General features: G+C 26.2%; 2 protein-coding genes across 4 annotated transcripts in view; one reads left to right on the top strand and one right to left on the bottom strand.

Annotated features, from left to right (window-relative positions):
* Positions 1–652: 652 nt before the first annotated feature.
* LOC112603863 (protein VAC14 homolog) lies at positions 653–5,736 on the top strand. The gene is made up of 14 exons (XM_025352659.1): positions 653–756; positions 810–960; positions 1,031–1,261; positions 1,335–1,555; positions 1,771–1,891; positions 1,969–2,095; positions 2,776–2,870; positions 2,935–3,060; positions 3,142–3,365; positions 3,489–3,663; positions 4,426–4,544; positions 4,679–4,758; positions 4,817–4,967; positions 5,506–5,736. Exons 1-14 carry the CDS (start codon positions 653–655, stop codon positions 5,666–5,668), a joined length of 2,088 nt encoding a protein of 695 aa, XP_025208444.1. The 3' UTR covers positions 5,669–5,736.
* Positions 5,737–16,449: 10,713 nt separating this feature from the next.
* The window catches only part of LOC112603645 (solute carrier family 12 member 6), a 248,250-nt gene continuing 242,460 nt past the window's right edge, over positions 16,450–22,239 (bottom strand). For 2 of the 3 annotated variants that reach the window (XM_025334407.1, XM_025352728.1), the window contains exons 9-20: positions 21,456–21,594; positions 21,045–21,298; positions 20,342–20,461; positions 19,629–19,991; positions 19,366–19,555; positions 19,061–19,276; positions 18,863–18,970; positions 18,670–18,726; positions 17,754–17,870; positions 17,569–17,684; positions 17,349–17,488; positions 16,450–16,719 (exon numbers count right to left, since the gene is read on the bottom strand). In XM_025334407.1, the coding sequence (XP_025190192.1) occupies positions 16,628–16,719; positions 17,349–17,488; positions 17,569–17,684; positions 17,754–17,870; positions 18,670–18,726; positions 18,863–18,970; positions 19,061–19,276; positions 19,366–19,555; positions 19,629–19,991; positions 20,342–20,461; positions 21,045–21,298; positions 21,456–21,594 (1,912 nt within the window). In that variant the 3' untranslated portion in view covers positions 16,450–16,627. The remainder of the gene's footprint in view (positions 16,720–17,348; positions 17,489–17,568; positions 17,685–17,753; positions 17,871–18,669; positions 18,727–18,862; positions 18,971–19,060; positions 19,277–19,365; positions 19,556–19,628; positions 19,992–20,341; positions 20,462–21,044; positions 21,299–21,455; positions 21,595–22,239) is intronic. The other variant, XM_025335136.1, reaches the window with a different exon arrangement.

Below are 22,239 nucleotides of genomic sequence, written 5' to 3' on the forward strand. Positions count from 1 at the left end.
TTAATTTTGGACTGAATTTGAAATACGCTTTGGCATTGAGCCATTGAAGGTTGAAATGAAAACATACTGGGCGTACAAAATGTCACATGTGTCAATGTGTGTCCCTACGATTAATGATAATTATTATCTATAATATCTGCTGTTCTGTGATATGATAATATAATCTAAGACTGTTTAATATTTTCTTTATCGTCTTGGCGTACGTGTGCATTATTATTTTTGATTGTGTTGATCATTTTTATCAATTCGTTTTTGATAATTTTTGATTAATGTTGTATTGCAATTTACAACAATAATAATAACATTATTACAGACTGCAGGCTGAATTTTATTGTTTTTAATTTTAATATTATATAATTATTTATGTAAAGAATTGTTTTTATTTTATTTATACACACACCCACACCCACACCTACACCTATATATATACGCAGTGTGTTATTTACACATATAATTTACTGACTTAAATTACTCTTCACATTTCAGTTTAGCTAAAATCAAATTAAATTTATTGGTAACTGGTTACCTTTGAAATGTTCTCTACTCTCTAGATAGTTTTAATCTCATTTTAATACTAACAAGTTTTTTTAATACTGTAACTTCTATTAAGGTTGAGAATTTCTATTTCCACATTAATTAATAGATTTTAACAATGAGTATGGACCGTGATTATGCACCTCTTAGTGCTGCGTGTGTTCGGGCGTTGAATGACAAAATGTATGATAAGAGAAAAGCAGCAGCCCTGGAAATTGAAAAGTAAGTGTTTATAAATTATTTTATTATTTTATTAAATTATTTTGTTGTCTTAGGATGGTTAAAGAATTTGCAGCTGTTAACAATTCCATGCAAATACGACGGTTGTTAAAAGTGTTGGGACAAGATTTTTCAATGTCAAAAAATGCTAATACTAAAAAAGGAGGACTTATTGGACTTGCTGCTATGGCCGTTGGACTGGGAAAAGTATACAAAGTTTTTTTTTTTTATTATAATATATGCTATTTAGTAATTTTTATCGTTATTTAAATCTTAGGATTCTGTAAATTATATTGATGATTTAATTATACCAATATTGGTAAATTTGAATGATGCTGACTTAAAAGTTCGATATTATGCCAGTGAATCACTATATAATGTGTCTAAAGTGGCTCGCAGTGCAGTTTTAAAACATTTTCCTGACATTTTTAAATCTTTAAGTAAATTGTCCACTGATCCTGATCAAAACGTTAAAAATGCTTCTGAGCTTTTAGATCGTTTAATGAAGGTATGTGTATTATATAAATTTATACTTGTGAAAATGCTATTTATACATTATATATATTTTATTATTTTTAAAGGATATTGTTACAGACAATTCAAACATTTTTGATCTTGTTGGCTTTATACCATTGCTTCGAGAGCGCATATATACAGAAAATACTTTTGCAAAGCAATTCATAATTTCATGGATTACTGTCTTAGATGATGTCCCTTCAATTGACTTAGTGATATATTTACCAGAAATTTTGGATGGGTTGTTTAAAATGCTTTCTGATCCTACATTTGAAATTAAAAAAATGTAAGATATATTATGTGTGTAATATACCTAAATTTTATATATTCTAGTTAAATAAATTCTATAAATATTTATTATTATTTATGTCAGTTCATTTTAAAATTATATTTTAAAATTGTTAACTTTAGTAAGTATTTGATGTTTACATTTTAATAGCAGCAATTAGGTAAAATTATTTACTTTATGTTCTCAAATAAAATTAAACATAATTATTACAGGTGTGATGCTGTTTTAAAAAAATTTTTAGATGACTTACATCGTAATCCTGAAAAAGTTAACTATACAGATATGATAAATACTGTTGTTATTTATTCATATTCTACTGATGAATTTGTTCAAGTAAATACAAATATAATTTTTCTCAATTATTTCTATCTATTTCATATAATTGAATAATTGGTTGTTTCTATTTTCAGTATACAGCAATGTCTTGGATAAAAGAATTTATTGACATGTATGGTTCAAATATTTTACCATTTGCATCTAATATTTTAAAAGCTTCAATGGCTTCAAATTCAAATCAAGATATTGAATCTCAAATACGTAATTATTGTTATGTTGAAAATAATAAGTTATTAATTATTATTATATATCAAAAAATTAAAATAGATAAAATTTATTAGGTAACTTTAGTGGTATAAAATACAGTATTATTTTATTTTTGTAATAAATGATATAAAAATTTATTATTAAAAATATGCAAATTTTAAGTTCCATTCAAAACTTGGACTTGATTACCATTTCCTGTTTGCAAATTGAATTTTATTCATAAAATCTAAAATTAAAAGTAATAAATTATGAAATAATTAATAAACATAAAGCAAAATACTTTTACATTCTTACTTTTGTAGTTCAGACAGTTAAAGTTCTGTACATAAATAAAAAATATTTAAATTTTACTGTACAAATGAAGTGCCATTTTATAAAATAATTTTTTACAGTGTGTATAATATAATACTATGCATTTTTATTTTACAAATTTACATCACTGGTTATTTTAATAAAAACCTTATAAATAATTTTAAGTTTTAAAAAAAATTTATGCTATGCTCTAGATTGTTTTTTTTACTTATAAATTTAATAATATATAATTAATATAATTTTAAAAATTATGCGGATATAACACTTTCTTAATAATAATTCAAATTATTCTTTTACTATATATTGGTTTGGAATTTATACAAAAATTAATTCTTATATTCATGGTTTTTTTGTGTTACCAGGTATTAAACAAACAGCAAAATTAGTTAATTCAACATTGATGGAGCTAATTAATGGTATAGAAGATAAAACTGATGCCACAGAAAAAGATGAGGAAGTAATTAGTTCAAAAATATATAAAAACAATAAAAAAAATGTATTAATCAACTATTGAAATTTAGGGGAAAAATCTAGATCTTGCATCAGTTATTACTGTACTTATTAAAGAATTAGGAGGATCTACAATTGAAACTAAAATAACAGTATTAAAATGGATTTATCATTTATTTATTCATTTACCAAATAGAGTAAGTAGGTAAGCTACTAGGTTACAAATAAACAATTAAATTATACAATTTTGTAATACATTAATTAATTTATTCAAACAGATACTTATGTATATGGAATCAATATTTCCTTTATTGTTAACAACATTATCATATCCAAATGAAGAAGTTGTGCAAAATGATTTAAAAGTTATTGCAAAAATAATTTCTCCATCAGCAGCTCAAACAAATTATAAACAATATTTTGATCAATTTATTTTAAGTTTATTAAAACAATTTAGCTGTGATCGAACGTTATTAAAAGATCGTGGACAATTTATTATAAGGTTTGTGTTTATGATATAATATTTATTGAACGGAAATATAAAAGTAAAACCAAACTAATGTTCATTGTTAAATGTATTATTTAATATTACTGTTACTATCCTTATTTAAAATTTTTTTTTTAGACAAATATGTAGTTTATTAAATTCAAATGATATTTACCGAACATTATCTACATTCCTGTTGGAGGAGAAGAATATGAAATTTGCGTCTGTGATGATAGGAACTCTGAATACAATATTGTTGACATCTCCTGAACTTTATGATCTGCGAACTCAGTTGCGAGATATCAAAAAACAAGTAAATAACATTATTTTATTTAAATAAATTTAAACTTAATATATTATATAGCAGTGGTCACCAACCTTTTGGATCTCATAGACCACTAAATCCTTGATTCTAAATTTCACGGACCACTTATACTCATAAATCTTAAATACTAAATTAAAAATTAATAACATTAACGCATATTTTATAAAACATCAATTAAGGGTTTTTTTATTTATAACAAAATTATTTAAGTTAGTTTAATTGATAATTTTATTGATTACTAAAAAAACTAAGTTAAAATGGAGATTGTTTATAAATCATTAGTGTTCTTAGAAAATATTGTGATAACGATATTATGTCTATTTTATAACATGTGATAATAATGACAATATTATTACTTGTTAATTCTGATTTGTCATAATCTGAATCTACATACAGCCACATTATACAACACTTTTGTATATTACCATTATATAAAAAACATTACAAATAATGTTCAAATTTTTCTGTGGATCTCCACATTTTTACCATGGACTATGGGTTGGCGACTACTGTTATATAGTATGAATTATGATAATTATTAACTATCAATAGAAAAGTTTAAATGCTCAAAGTTTCTTTAAAAGTAATTTCCTCTATAAAATTAAAGTATAAATTTATTTGTTTCTTCAATGATTATACTTTTCATAAGTATTCTATGTTTTAAAATGTATTAAAAATAACACAATATACTACTTTATATAAATCTAGTAATTGTGATAGTTTTTTTGTTTATTTATTTTTTTATTTCAGGAAAACCGAGAAATGTTTTTGTGTTTGTTTCGAACATGGTGTCATAATCCAGTGGCTGCAGTAGCACTATGTTTACTTACTCAAAATTATTTTCTTGTTTGCAAGCTCTTGCAGACATTGTATCCTTTTTTAGTAAAACATAATTATTAATTATACATTAATTATATTTTACCAGCACCACATGACATCCAATTATATCATTGTATTATCAGCTTATTTTGTTTAACATTTTCCTTAGCCATTATTATATCAGTGCATCAATGGATGTTACTATTGATTTGCTTATAGAAGTAGACAAACTAATTCAACTATTGGAATCGCCCATATTCATATGTATGTCTGTATTAAAAAAAAATGATTTATCAGTGTTGATATTTTTGAATATTTTTAGATTTGAGAATGGAGCTCTTGGAAGAACCAGTAAATCAGTATTTAATTAAAGCACTTTATGGACTTTTAATGATAATGCCTCAATCAGATGCTTTTCATTTACTAAGACATCGGTTGAAGTGTGTTCCTCATTCAAGAATGGGATCTGAAATGTATGTAGTGCATGTTTAAAACACAGAATTTTACATTTACAGTAGAATCTCAATTATCTGAACTAAATGGGACCACACTGGAATCGGATAAGCGAAAGTTTGGATATTAGAAGTTAAAAAAAAAAAAAATCAGTTTTTGACAAACTGACTAATTATATACATAATACAAAAATAATATAGATGTCCAGTTTACAATATTTATTGATAAGCTAACTGCACGTGAACGTTGTTAAAATAAACATTATTAAATTATGTAGATGTACATATTATTATGTACTAATAATTAATTGCGACCGGGTGTGTGTGTCAAAATATTTTATGCACATTAAGTATTAATGTTTGGATAAGAGAACGTTCAGATATATGAATTGAAACAAAATAACGTTTGGATAACAGAGGGTTCATTTAACGGAAATTCGGATAATCGAGGTTCTACTGTATTATAATATATAATATTTTTATTGAACCTGTTTTCTGTAAGGAATTGTCTTCAGTTGACAAATTAATCATTGGTTTTGTTCTGTTTATGTTATTACAGACCATCTAGTGGAAATGTTGGAAAAGATTTCGAAAGTATGTTTGATACAAGTACAATGTTAAATCATTTTACAACATTACAAGAAAAACATAGGAATTACCGAATAAATACCAATTCCAGTCAGCAGATTGATAAAGCTATTGCTAAAATTGATATACAATAGTTATTATTACCATTCAAGTTATGATATGTTATTTTGCCATTATTACCTTTTTAATTACCTAATTATTACCTAACATTTTTTTTAATACCTTTTAAACAAAGACCAATATTTTTTTAAGTACTTTATTTATTATTTGTGTTAAAATTTTATGAAACCGTATGTCAATATTATTGTTATTTGTTTTAGAATAACAAAAAATGTTTTTTTATTTAAAACCGGGTATTTAGTTTAATCTAAAATTATATGTATTTATGTTGCATTTATATATGATTTATATATTTTACTGTAAATATATTAATTATTTTTCTGTATTATTGTATTGAAATATGTTTATGAGATTAAAAATAAATGAACTATTCTTATCTAAAATATATTTATTTTTTAAAGTTGTTTTAATGCACAACATAAATCCACGAATACCTCATTGATAAGTAGTACTTAAAATGACGTCCTTGGATCTATTGATTCTTCTAAATACACTTAAATGCACTAGGAAAATGTAAAAATTACCTAAAAACTATAAAAAATGAACAAAAAATGACCAAAAAAATGTACTTTGATGAGCGAAAAAAATTTAATTTTAAAATAATTATTATTAATTATTATTTATTCATTTTTTATATTACACAAAATAGATAAAAATTTGTTAAAAGAAGTAAATTAAATATATTTAAATTTGAATCGACAATTAATTATATTATTTTTTTCAATACAAAGGATTGGAGTAAGTAATTGGGATTACCTATACAACGCATATTAAAAAAGCTTAAAATAAACAAAAATGAGTTTAAATACACACAATTAGCGCAATATTTGTAAAAATGATCTTAATAATGCAATAAAATGTATTTAACACAAAAATACAAAAAATGCAAAATAATAATTACACGTTCTAAATTATTATGTAACGAAACATTCAAACAAATTTAGTTTTTAGTTATAGCGCTTAAAGAAAAAAAATGCAAAAGTCATCAAAATCCTAGCTCTACTAATTATGTTTAAGCCTGTTATTGGATATATTTCTTTACTTAAAATTAATAAAAATACATAACAGTAAAATAATAATAATTACGTTATGAATTTACTATGATTCTAAATGTTATTTTATACACATTGATGTATCTATATTGCCTACACAATGCGCCATTCAACACAAGTTTGAATATTTTATTATTCTAAAAAAAAAAAATTAAATAAATAAAGAGAATTAAATTACATATATTTTAAAATAATACGAAATACAAAAATAAACAATACAACAACAAATAACCAACCCGGATATGCAATTATGTAATTGTTTGTATCGCTTCGATGGCTGTGTTAACTAATGATTGAAGGGCAATTTTTTTATTTTTGACGTCGTTCAAGCACCGCCGTCGTTAGATTTCGATACTTTGTATCATTTCGACACTATAGTTTTGAAGTTTTTAAAAACCGGTTATCTTATGATTTCATGTTAATGGAAAACTATTTAAAAAAATACATTTGTTGTTATGTAGGTACGTAAGGTAGGATGTATAACCTTTGCGAGAGTGTACTCAAAAATTTCCTTAAGTTTCATTTGCATGGCGATCGGATGAATATAGTGCACTATTCATATAGAAATGCATAAATAAAGAACAAACATACATGTATTCGCTTTTATAAATATGTAATTTAATCCCAATTACTTATTCGTTATGGTGAACCTGACTCGAAATTCTGAAAGTTTTAAGAAATAAGGACCACCCTAATATGTATATAGGTTATTACATTTTATACACATAATGCAATTTTCAAATGCAGAGTTCTTTGTAAAAATTAATTTTACTTACCGTAATACTAATAATTACTTTAATAGCAATATAATATGATTACTTTATAAAATAAACGCATTAGTAATGTAGGCTGACTGTCTTCGAGCTTAGATTCGTTTTTTGTACATGCAATGATTTAGTATCGAATGCAAATACATTACAGACTTACTCTTTTATGATGAAATACACTCAACAGCTACTGTACTGGAAAGTGATTTCCGGTTAGGTATCTAGATCTCTCTCTTTTTTTTTGTATAGGTATATATTGTATTGTTAATATTTGTAGTTGGAGTTTTAATTTTATTTATCATTGTTCTTGTTAGTGCCTTAAAATAAAAACGCGTATACGTATGGAGTATGGTACCTATGTACCATATAATAAAATACCATTTTATTATTAAACACACAATTTTTTATTAGTAGGTACATCATATTATAATCATAATATAAAAGTAAGGTCTTATACTTTTATGTATTTAAAATTTATATTTTATTAATCCATTCTTAAAGAGGGATATTAAAATTTTAAATAAGGTGATCAAATAATTATATTTTGCCGTGCAGTTTCAATTTTGTTGTTATTATCAAAAAATAATATAGAAACGTCACTGCATAGCATTAACTATGGACAATAATGAACAAATTCATGAGCGAAGATTCGGAAGCTCGGTCTCCCGATATTCGTTTGAACGTAGGTAATATAATATATATTTGCCGTAAAAATATTTATCTTGTACATTTTTCCGATCAATTACCTTGTTTTTCGCCTTTATTGTTAAATTATTATTTTAACGTGGTGTAATAAAATGATTAATAAATAAAGAAAATAAAAAAAAGGGTCAAATTTCTAGAATATCTTAGCGCTTACACACGATAAAACAATATCAACGGCGATCAGTTTCAAGTAGCCGAACTGCACAACGGCATCGTTTAACACGGTATTATTATATTATACAATACAATATGCGATATCGCGTTAAGCGAATTCACTAGATTTCGAGTGCAATGAGTCGTTCGTTTCGTCGTTATCGTACCCACCCGCGTGGGCACCAAATGTGTGCGTTCAATAGGTACACGCGTTAATGACGTACGAATAACATATTATAATGTACAATAATTATAATAACAATCGGTCTGCAGTGCGTACGACAGTCGTAATATGCAAATATACAATTTTTATATGGTCGCACATTATAATAACGATATTAATACACGGCGTCGAAGCTAGAGTGTTTTGTTTTGTTTGTTCACTCATTCGTCTCGCGGCGGGTCGTTATATTTTACGATTTAATATCGTCGTGGCAGAGCAACCCTTATTGCGGTGCGCATTCGAACTATATGACGTCGAAAGTCTACAGCTACCAGCCGAACTCTGTTAAAACGTGACATGAGCACGGCGCCGAACTGTATGCCGTTAAATGATAATAAAATGTGTCTATACACGAGACGATATAATGTCATAATGTGCTGCTGACGGGGTTATGGTCCGCAATAACAGTTTCGCGTTAAACGTCTTTATTATTTTATACGATGTACATATTATCATATAATGTATAATGTATATATTATAAGCGCGTTTCGAGTGCAGGAAAGTCTTAATAACGACGCGTTATTTATTTGCATACATATATACGCTACACCGAGCATTGTACTCTGTAAAAACTACAATGATGGAAGTAATGAATAATGATAATAATAATAATAATTAATATTATTTCTATAGGCGTCTGTATATTAATATAGAATAGGTTCTAAATAGAAGTTTTGGTCATTTATAGTGGCGGTCAAGTGAAATATGAAATGAAATACTGTTGAATTGAACGTACATCACCTATGCGGTCATGTCACCACTATCCATTTATAATTATCGACAATTTCATTCGCCGATATACACTATACAGTATGGTATTTTTATGACTTTGTCGAACATTTACAAACACAAAATTATATTTCGTTATTTTCTTATCAAAAACTATTACTTTAAATATTTGTTGACATAAATAAATAAATCTTAAGATTAGGACGTAAGATCAATTATATGTTTTATAGCACACCACGAGCAAGTTGTCTAGTTTTAAAATAAATATTCAATTAAGTGTAATACAAAAATATCAAACTGTTATGTATATAATAAATAAAATACTTTTGTAACAAATGAGCATATGAAATACAAAACTGAATTTAAATTGTTGTATTTTGATGTAATATTGGAATGTGCAAAATTCATAGTGACAAATAATTATTAAGCAATTATTTACACTATACAAGCATTTAATATTAGTGCTTCAAGTACAACACTATCAAATTAAATTTTTTAGCAGTCCTTAAACTTGCCTCATTTAATGAACATTATGAAGTATAAGCTACATTTCATAATATTTTTATTGCGTTAATACATTCAAATGCATCACTAATGAAAGTTCAAAAATTCTTTTATTTAAAATTATTACTAACTGGCGACACGTTTAACGTAATTAAATCTTTCGAGATAACAGCTCAAAATTATAATTTAGCATAAAATACATATAGTATGTTAAAGTTACAAAAGTATTTTATTTATAACTTAGCTAACAATTCATATATTAAAGATACAAAAGTATTTTATCTGTAGTATAAATAATAATTATTTAAATTTTGGTGGCGACTATGCCATTATGCATTTGAAAAAGTGACCGACTATAAAAAATAAAAAGCTTGTATGACTGGCTGTAGATAGGCTTATATTTTGTATAATAATAATAATATACTGTTTGAACACAAATAATATTAAAGTATTACTTGGGTTGAATGAAGCGTAACTGTGTATGAAGATACTTATGTGTATTGATTTGCATTATTTATAAAGCTTAAGTAAATTAGAAATGTAAACGTCAAAGTAGCAAATATCATAGGTATCATAGAATTTGTTGTCGGTGAAAGAATTTTTGTAAATGTTCATAATATCATCAATACCGACAATATTTTATTGGAAGTTTTCATGTCATTCAAATTTTATTCATGCAATAATATTATATATTTGTATGAACCAGGAAATTATTTTAAATTTAATCAAAACTTAAATTAAAATTGAATAATTTTGATTGTTATCTTTTAGTTATAAATACCTATCTTAATAAGCTTTTTCAAGTCATAAACTTAGCACATATAAAGAATTTTCAATAAATCTATTTATATGATGAGTAAAATTATCAGGTGACAATTATGTTAGATTCAAATATATTTGATTATTTGTAGATATTTTATTCGTACTTTCAACAACTTTATTCATCACTATTGATACAAACAGTATATTTTTATAAATGTATCAATATTTTATAAATATATCATTTTTAGTGGATTTATCGACTTGAAAATAGGTATTTAATATTGTAGTTTTTTTTATAAAATGTATATTTACAATAATCGACATTTGTTATTCAAGTAGTTCACATGAAGTTTGGACCATCAGGAAAGTTCTCGATTTTCCGATATGCCAATCTACTTCGGCTTAAAAGTCGAAATGAAATACTATTCGATTTTAGACACCTATTTCTCATTGTATTTATGCAAATATATTGCCTGTATATTACGCCAGTAACATATGACTTATTATCCTGGATGTGCATTATTGTTTGCATTATGACTAAGTGTTACGTGTAACTTGTAGTGTATTTAAATTTATTTAAATTTGAAGAATTTGAAAATTAAAGTCAAAAATCGAAATTTTAAGATTCCCAAAGTTGATAATAAGTATTACTTATTAATAAATAAATAGGCATATAATTAACTGTATGGAAATATTTGAAGCTACCGTAATTATGTTTATCATCGAAACCCTGCAAGATAAAGTTATACGTTTGGCCTTAATAATAGGTATTAAAATATTATCATCACTTTGATTTTTGAGTACATAATTCATATAACATACGGGTAAAGAGGGGTGAGGGATAAAAATTGTTTACTACAAGACAATATTTTCGCCTCAAAAATAATTACATCTTAATAGCATTCAAAACAAACGTATTGTTCTCCCATTGGTGAATACACTGTTCATATTCGCTTATACCAATCACACTGATATGACATAGGTACTTCTAATGAACTTTTGCTATGAAAAAAATTGTAAAAGTTTGTTTATGAGATACGATTTTTCCATTTCACACCATGTAGAGGATGAGAATTTAACACCTTTTTTTTTAATAATAATAAATAAATAAACGATATTTTTAATCATACTATAATATACCTACTCGATGTATACAAAATCAAAGACGAATCTGAGTAAACGAACAATAAAAATTTAAGAATTAAATATATTTCATAATATATAATTTATTATTTTAACTTTTACTCGGTTACAGCTTACAAGTCGTATTAAAACTAATAGAATTATAAGTTTGCTACTAAGTTGTACTTACCTAAAATAGGTACTGTGAACGATGTTAAACAAAAATATTATTTAAATATCTACACTATGTATTTAATTATCATGTTTCTGTATTATTATTATTTATTTTTTTTTTAACATTTATTTGAATATATACAATCTGTAATAGTAGTTACAATAAGCATATGAGCTGAAAAGTATAGTTGGCAGTTAAATCGTGAGGGGAGTAGCTACCCAGCAGTAAGACTTGACGTATATTATTTGATTATATTTATGTAAAAGCTTAGGTCATATTAAAAATTGTTATTTTATAACTCTTTTTCTCCAACACAAGCAACCCTTAAAAGTGATAGATAAATAATGTAAACTGTTTATATTTATAATATGTAATTTGTTCTAATATTTTCCTGATTAAATTAATTAATAAAAAAAAATAATAATCATAATAATATTTCAAGCATATTTTACTTTGTACGTACCCGCCACATTGCACACTTTCATGTTATGTTCTTAAAATTAATATTTAGATGTTGCAGCTAGATATTTCAATATTAAAATAATCATTCATCGTATTTTTTTGTTATTACATATTTCAGAGGAACGTAGTAAGAGGAAAATAAAAACAATTTTTGTTTTGAAAATAACAAACGAATAGTCATAATCACTAATTATACATTTTTTTTTTTTTTGATTTTTCTTTTTACATTTTCAAAAATTCATACATAGGAACAGAATATTAAATTTTTAACAACTTACAACAGTGCGTCAACTACTAACATAAGTGCATTGACACGTATAATTTATTTGTATAATATAATATATTATTTTATTATTCGTAACTTTGAATATATTAGTTATGTTATTATTATGTATGATATACAATTATTATTGTATTATAGTATATTGTGTATATTGTATAGTACTATCATTGGTTACAGAATTTCAACTGGGGAAATATGTGTGTATTTTGTTTGTGTAAACTGTATAAGTACTATAATGACTAAGCAAATTGGCACATAATCATTGTTTTAAAAAATATAAGTGTACACCTATATTTAAATTTACATCCAATAGAATCAGGCATGTACAACAATTTGAGTAACATTCTATTCGTTTATTATAAAGTATAAAAAAAAAGATTTGTTTCAGCCTCCGCCAAATTCTTTAGACAGAATATTACGATATTTAAAATAATATTTAAAGTATAATCTAATTTTTGAGCTGGTTTGTAATTAATGTATAGTTAAATGTTTCAAATATAATAGTTTGGTATTTTATTTTTTATTCAACTAATATAGTTATAACAGACTAGGGAGAAATGGACGTTTATTTAGATAAGAGTAAAATAAATAAGAATAATAATAATGAAAAAAAAAATAAATATATGTATAAATAATTAGAACATAACATCATTTTTTTTATAGTTGAATGATTTTTATTTTTAATAAATTATTGATTTTGTTCGGAATGCAGTGTAATTTAATGCCACAAGAATTATGTTGTTAGCATTTAATCTGCGTGGGGTTTAAGCATAAAAACTATATCACATATCAAAATAAGTGAACGAAATTTGTTTATTTTGGGTAAAATTTGTACTATGTTTCAATAAGGAAAAGGTATAACAGATTTAGGAATTTAAAATTAAAAGCATACATTTGATGCGAATTGGCGAAACACATATCTGGTAGCCATGTAATTATTTCAAATATTTAATTTAACTGAAATGTAATAATGTCTTAGAATATAATAAGCTACAATGTACTTGTGGAATTTTAATGTAAAATCCATAATCCAATACATATTTTTTTATCAAGTCATGAATCTTAATTAGATCGAATACTTTATATAAATCGTAACTAATTACTCTTTGTATTTATTATAAAATTTTAACAATCTTTAAATATTAAATATAGTTAAGATGCCCTAAAAAGAAAAAAAGAAAAAATGGGAACTAAATACCAATGTAAATTTTAATATTGGTTGATACTTATTATGTACAAACGTTAACAAATTTGTTCTTTTAAATATTATGTCGATATCGAATGTAGTTAGTTTACATATTAATCTAACTATGGAATTACAAAAAGGAGCATCTCACCTCGATAATTTTCAGTTTGATAAGAAATATTTAATTAGAGTTCAAACAATATGATCGAGAAACATAATATTAATAATAATAAATATAAGTTAATAATATGGTCGCTCAATATATATATATATATACATACTTATATATATATATAATAAACATTATAAAGTTATCATGATAAATTAATAATTGACTTACAAAAAATATTTAAAAATCAAATCTAGACTTTTCAGTAATGAACTATTTCGACGACTACGTCTACGTAGCAAATTTGTTTAATAAATTTATGATTATTAAAATTGTATATATTTTTTTTTAAGAGCATAGCGAATGTTTATATATATATTATAATATAATATCCATTATATGTGTATGTACATGCTACACATTTTACGCAGAATATAATTTGTTGTTAGCATTCATAATAATTAATATAATAATAAATTAATAAGGCTGTTTGAATTAGATTTGAACAACGCTACCTAATCATTATTTTTTCAACTCACTATTCTTTTCAACTGAAAACACGGAAACCAAATTTAATTCTAAGCAATAGATGTTTCTATATATCGATATACATAAACCGACGAAAGCCAGTTACGGTCGAGCCAGTTTAAATATAGTTGTATATCATACGATTTCACTAAAATCTTTCATCATAATAAATATTACGTAAAGTATAATAATAATAATAATAATAATAATAATTATAACTATAATAATAATTATTTATAATAAAATTAGCAATACATACACAGGAAACCTTCATGATTTATCGATTACAATAGTTTGGTTAAAGTTTTGTTTTTGAAGTTTTTTTGATCGAATATACATTTTGATTCATTCAATTGTAATTCATTTGGAATTATATTAGTATTTTTGAGATATGTAATTGTCCATAAAAATAATAATAATGTAAAGGTACGAGCATTTACCGTCCGGTGAACAAAATAAATTAAATAACGATCAATAATTAATTGCAATTAATAAATCATAAAAGTCACACTGCATAAATTAAACGAACACAACACATTTTGTTTCAAACAAATATATCGTTAGTTTATACCAACTAATTACTTATAAAAAAAACAACATACAACACATTTCCAATGCCATAACTCGGTTATTTATTTAACAACATAAGGAAATCGATTACTTAACAACTTATGTTTTTAACCAATTAATAATATTTTGTTCATTAACATTATTTTTAAACTATTGTTTATATAATAATAACAAAACAAAAACAATAATTATATAGATACAATTTTTGTTAAAATATTCTAAAAAATAATAATAAATAAATAATCACAAAAAAAATAATAATAATAATATAATGGTGTTACTTACGAGATAAATAAAAAAAAGAAAAAAACATTGGAGTAAAATTACTGATAAAATATTATAGCATAAATATTTTAATATCAGTAAATATAATATGTTTAAATTTAAAATAGTATATCGACAACCATAACAACAATATGTTGTAAAATAATGTCTCAGTGGAACAGCAGTCAATTATTGTGGATTACAAGAAGAATTTTTGTGTTAAGGAATGTCGGCAAATAAAAGTTACAGTTTATACAACGGCTATTCAAATATGCTAATAACACGGAAACACAGACGACAAGGCAAATAATCATGTTGGCTGTTTGGTCGGTGTTTACGGTAACCATTACAATGCGTTCGTATGGTGTATTTAATAGGATGATAATTAATTGATTTTACGCATGAAAAAAACGGCAACATCTAATATCATTGAAGAAATAAAAATATTCCGATAGTCTTTTTTCATTTATAATTCACAGGTGTTATAGTTGAAATTGGCAGTGAATTTGTATGTTTTAATTATAACATAATGTTATTTGTAGTAATGTGGATAATAGAATTATGATAGTGTTAGACATTTCATGATATTTTGGGTCAACAAGTTTAAGTAGAACGGCCATATTGGGTTTCAAAAACCTTAAGATGTACAGTAGAAATATGCGATCGCAATTCAACATGGCGGTGTAAACGCGATTTGTGGTTTTAAAATGTTGAACAGGTGACGAAATGTTATGTTCGTAAATATACTAAGTAATAATAAATTTTCCTTAAATATATACAGCAAAGAAAAAAAAGAAAAAATACAGCCTCGTAAAACAATGCTACGCCCAACGCACTATTTATTTAAGTCAATACTATCGAGAAGACGAATCACCAAATAAGTATAGGACGAATAAATTCCTACGCGCTTTTTTTTTTCATTTTATATATATATTTTTTTTATTCGTCCGTCTAAATTAAACTAAGTATTAAAGCCGATTTTGATAAACTGAATATAAAAAAGTCCGACAGACGTTGTTGGTGTCGCATTGTTTTTTAAAGGTCACATTTAATAAACCTATGTAAATACATATAATAATATATATAATTTTAAGCTTAAGTGCCTATATGAGGGCATACGAGTAAATTATAACAATAACCATAATTTTAGAAAATAGTGATAATGATTTTTATCAAATACAATGAACAATTTTATATTATGTGCAACAATTTGTTTAACGTAATAACACTAAAAAACAAACAAAACATTTGAAATAAAAAAAAAAAAAAACCATTCGATAGACGCCTGGCGTGTTGAGAAAGTTGCCGGCCAACATAAAATTAGTGTAAACAAGTATAAAAATTCGTACCTGACGGACGAGACGTGAGCTTCAGGTTACTTATGAATAAATTGTGATCACTTCGCGGCCACCGCCTCTCACCATCAGCACTTTGTCAAGGCCTTCGGTCATCACTTCTAAAAATTCCATGTCTTTAAAGAGATAAGTCAAGGATGCATTTATGTTAATTATTAAATTATATTAAAAAATTGCAATTTGATTATGATTTTTTATACAAATTTATATTTTAAGCATTTCAAACAGATCCTAAGAGAAAAAAAAACTGTGATATATTTGAAAAATCAGATTTAGGTTTGATCTGAATAAAGTTATTCAGGTTAAAGGGTAATTTTTATCGAATTTAAAACCAATGTTGAAAGGTCAGGTTTATTTTTAGATTAATTAATGGTTTTTATCATTTAGACAAATATTTGACAATATTGGAAATATTTACGGTAAAACCTCAATCAAATTTTTATACATTATCTAAGATATAGCTGTTTTTAAGGTATGTAAAATTTATTCTTTCAACATTTTGATACTTTGTACTTATCAAGTCATTATTTGCATACGTTTTAAATTCTGAAATATATAAAAAAATGTTTTCCCTATTTTAAGTAGAATTGTAGTATTTGAATTTAATTAAATAGATACATATATTTATATTGATGTAAGTACGTCGAATTAAATTTTTGAATATGTGTTGAAAATAAAATAAAACGTTTACTAAATGCTGATTACAATATAGTAATATGGCGTTAAAGTAGGTAAAAAAGGATACAGTTTGATTCCCTCTCTAATTTGGTGTCTTTAGGCGGTCCTGGTAAGTTGAATATAACCAATTGAGCGTCTCTTGATCTACTAACAATGACTTCGTTCAGTTTAACTGCTGTATGCATTCTTCTCACATTATCTTCGTCTCTGAAAAACGAAAATTATTTTGAGCCACAGTATAATATGAACTAGTTACCAATAATATGTTATAATATTGTTATACTAACGGACGCATTGTCGATGTTGATGAATCTGTTGTTTCTTTCGGTAGCGAGTCTTTTAACACTCCCGATTTCTCACCATTACCAATTCGTTTCTCATCAACATCGAATGCACTTTCGGCCTATACGTTAAAACAGTTAGCATTAAATCTACAACTTACGTCATAAGTTTCCACGTTTATTATGCTTACAGGTTTTGATTTTTTCGCTTCGTCGTCCGCACTGGTTTCTTCCTGGAAACGTACTTTAGGAGCAGATCTTCCTTCTGATGCGTCCTTTCTATGATGTTGGTCTATTATGGATTGCACCTATATTATTGAAACAAAACGGTTATAATAATTTTTAAAAATTATGGTGTAAGCCAAGATAAAACGTTTCATGGTTTGAATGTCTGTCTAAAATGCACAGCTACACTGACAAATCAGATTATATAAAACTGTCAAATACACAGCACAAAGTGCGATTGAAAAAAATTATACGAGTAATATCAAGCTTATATTACTCATGCATTAATCATAATAATATATACACGATATAGGTAAATTATTGTAATACGAATCGACAACAGATATTATGTTGTAATTCTGATATAATAATTATATGTTTTATGAAATAAATAAATATAGCATAGATGTATAAGTAAATAATGAAAGAACTACATGAGTTTTTGTTTTAGTTGAGTTATCAAAATTAATGCATCTAGTATTAAAAATTTCAAAAATTAAGCATGAAATTTAATTGCTTATTTATAAAAATAATTAAAATCACGTTACAAAAATAATGGTGTTATAAAATTATAATGCGAAGTTAATATTTTTAAATTTATATTGATGAAGATTTTATTCAGAAGCAATATAAATAAGTATAAAACGTAATAATATGTTATCGATAAATACAATTTCTATAATACCAAAATAATATTTTCTACACAGTAAAGCATTTAAGTGTTGCAATCAATATGTATGTGTTAATATTTAACATTTATTATTTACGTATTTTCTACACTACTCAGGTACACAATTAATATTTATCTACTTATGTTCAAGTATTAACTAAGTACATAACCACTATAAAGCGTTCCTAAAATTTAAATAAACTGAAACAAACCAATGGTGTATTCTCTCCAGTCGGTGTTTCTCGATTGAAATCTATGATATTACGCATCTTTTGTAAGCCAAAAAGAGAAAACAACAAACCACAAGCCGTGTTTAAAGATAGTAAAATGAAGAAATAATCGAAGTTGACTTTTTATTAGTTTATTGTTAAGTTTAATAAAACATAATGTAATATTTTAACTTACCATTCCAAAGCTTTCTTTCTTATTAAGTCTGAGCTCCCTTAACATTTGATTTCGTTGTTCCATCATCAATGTTCTTTCATATGTATAAGCTGATATATCGTTATTTGTCTGAAATACAAAAGTTGTTTTAATACGTATTTTTGTTTGAATATATTTTTGAGAATTTTTTCGAAACACAATAATGGTAAAATTTATTACCATTTCAACCACTTCAACTTCTGCTGGTATTCTGAGTTGATATAAGAACGTCTTAAGATCTTTTTTCATCTGAATGGAATTGTCGTCGGTCTGAGCCACTGTGAATATTCTCAATTTACAATTTTTCCAGGTCCTGTGTTGTTTTAACAAGAAAGGTATGAGCATCAGAATACCTCCGTCGTGAACGATCCACCAAATATCGATTGTGCCCGACAGCTATTAAACAATTACATACATGTATACAGTTAATGATTTTTTGACTGTCGGTCGTGCAAAATCATTTTAAAAAATATATTTAATTTTACCTTTGTTGCTGAGTCTGGGAACGATCTTATGCCTTTAGGTACAATTAAGGCCATCTTAGCAGCTGTTACGATACGGATAGTGTGTAAAAAGACTTGCCACGACCGATCGTTCTCAGATTGTTGCCAGCTGTTTGGCCAGCCTAGAATCACAGTGTTAGGTTTTAGTCCTCCAAGTCCAGCGATTTGTATCCTATATAAGGTTAGAGAATAAGATATACAACATTAATAACAATAACACTCCGAAATTAAGTACGAAAACTCACAAATGACTGAGTCCCTCTGATGTATTATTGGAAACTAAAACATCTGCAAATCCTTTGACCTTTTCCTCATCCATCAACCTAACTAGTTCTTTCTTGGTAGATTGTACATCATGACCAGTTTTCTTAATGTAATCGCCCTCGATCACAGTCGCGCTTACTGTGAGTCCTTTGCCCGCTTTGAGTTGGGACACCAATGAGAATATCTTACGGTACTTCGGCAGGTCAGCGTTGAAGTTGACTAACATGAGAATTTGCGGGCGCCAGTTCTTGGTATGCGGGGGCGCGTCTTCCAGTCGTAGCAAACTGTATCTCGCAGCTGACAAAGCCAAACCACGCATACCGTCACCCCATTCCTTTTCGGCTCTGTGATAAAACGTGATCATAAAAATGAATAATTTAATAATAACAATAATAATAATGATTTATCATTTATTATGTATTATATGTAAATATATATTATATTTTGGGCTGTGTTTCGAATAAATGGGTAAAGTTCGCGGGGAAATAACATTTTAATATTTAATACGCTCGATTAAACATGGTTTAAAATCGATTAATAAAAAAAAAAAATAGCATTGTGGTACCTGTATTTTTTTTTAATGATAAATTAATATTATAATCGACAAAATTAATTATCACCGTGTATTGTTTTTTCCCTCGCTCGTAGATATAATATAATACATATACCACAATAATTATTATTTTAAACTCACCCTCGATACTCGATGTATTTATAAATTACTCCCGCCATGCCTAAAGCTAACAGCGCAAAATACCAACTTGACATGAACATGACAGCAATGCACAACACGAGTCCAGTAAACGACAATGTCCTGTAAAATAATTCACATAAAATCGAATTATACTAAAATACACATATTATTGTGGTTCGTGCGTGGTGCTTTACAATCAGGCTCGTAACTACCTACTCGTGGCGGACGATGAAGGTAATTGTGCTGTCCTACTATAAACTTATCCTTTGATATCCTAGCAAGTTTTTTAATTAAAAATATTTATAATTTGATAAATAGTAAAATGTGCAGTGGACAAATGTATTAGGCAATTCAATTTTCAAAATATAAGTACTTATACGAAAAAACTTTCTTGTTATAAATTTTCATCAACGGGGGAGATTACTCCATTTTTAATCACTTTTAAATAATTTAATACAAGTATTTATTTATATAACAGCACTATATTTGTGCAATTTTTTATGAGTATAATACTTAATTTAAGTTAAGAGTTCTGTATTTTATGCGAAAGAATGAAATAAAAATTAGCCATGATTAAGTAATTATTTTTATAATCCATTTCTAAGACTTGGTTCTCTCTTCTCAAAAATTTGGTTTGTCTATAGGTCTATTTACAACATAAATTTTATGTTGTACGCAGTATATGAATACTTGCTATACGTACCAATGATAGTACTTAAACCTAGGTCTCCAGTTTGGTGTGCGCAACAGCGTCTGTAAGACGCACGCTAAGTTGACAAACGCATAACACATCAATAAGAACATGGCCAAGAGTGGAGCGAGATTGTCGATGTTTCCAATCAGTATGCCGCACTGACATACGGCTACAGTCAATATTAGAGCTCTAGTGGGTTCGCCAGATGCCGAAGACTTGGCGAACGGTCGTAGAAACGGTATAATGTCGTCTTTGGCTATAGCCTATACACAAATATCGATGTAAAACCATTGTTATTACATATAATATTAATACATGTACAAAACGTGTTTAATGTATAGTACATTAATAATGGATAAGCTTGAGACGATTGAATATTTAATACACACGTTGTCAATATTTTAAAATTTCATAACTTACTTGCAACAGCCTCGGTGCTCCAGTAAGACTCTGAAGCCCGGCTCCTAAAGTTGATAATGTCGCGCCAACCAAAATCACCCATTCATTTGGCCATGCTATATTGGCTACCACCAGACGTCCTCCAATACTCTGACCAAATCTATTAAAAAATTATACACATATAAGTAAAAGTTGTTGTGGTTGATTGACAACTGTTAGTGAAAAAAATCTTATACTAATAATGCATTTTATTTTAAATAATATCGAATATAACAATATTTAACAATAATATTGCCATACAATATCACGATAAAATGTATAAATTTATTATAGACAACTATTATGTTAAAATAACCACTGAGTTCTGTAGTAATGGAGTTATTATTTAAAATTTATTACCCGTAAACAGTTAATAGAGATTATTGTAGTATAGGTAGGCACAATTTATTTTACGGATGAAGAAAATATAATTTATTATTTAATTGAGTTTATTCGCTACCCTATGTTTACAAACCATTTTATTGAATCTTTTGCTAGGCATTAATCATCAAGAAATACTAAGGTGTAAAGTTAATAGGTAGTGTATTAAAATAATGGAAACTAGAAAATTCTATAAAGGATAAATAACGATTCGCTATGTTCATTATCTCAATAGATATTGCGTTTATTATAAAGGCGCCTTCTTTAATTCCCAGAAAATGCTTAACCCTTTCAATCCCAAATTAAGTTCTGATAAAAAAAAAAAATATTTGACTTTTAATTACTTATATATTATGCCTAACTAAGAATTATTTTTTATTTCAAA

The sequence above is a fragment of the Melanaphis sacchari genome, unplaced genomic scaffold, assembly GCF_002803265.2.
Source record: "Melanaphis sacchari strain LSU unplaced genomic scaffold, SCAv2.0 Contig0_pilon_pilon, whole genome shotgun sequence".
NCBI lineage: Eukaryota > Metazoa > Arthropoda > Insecta > Hemiptera > Aphididae > Melanaphis > Melanaphis sacchari.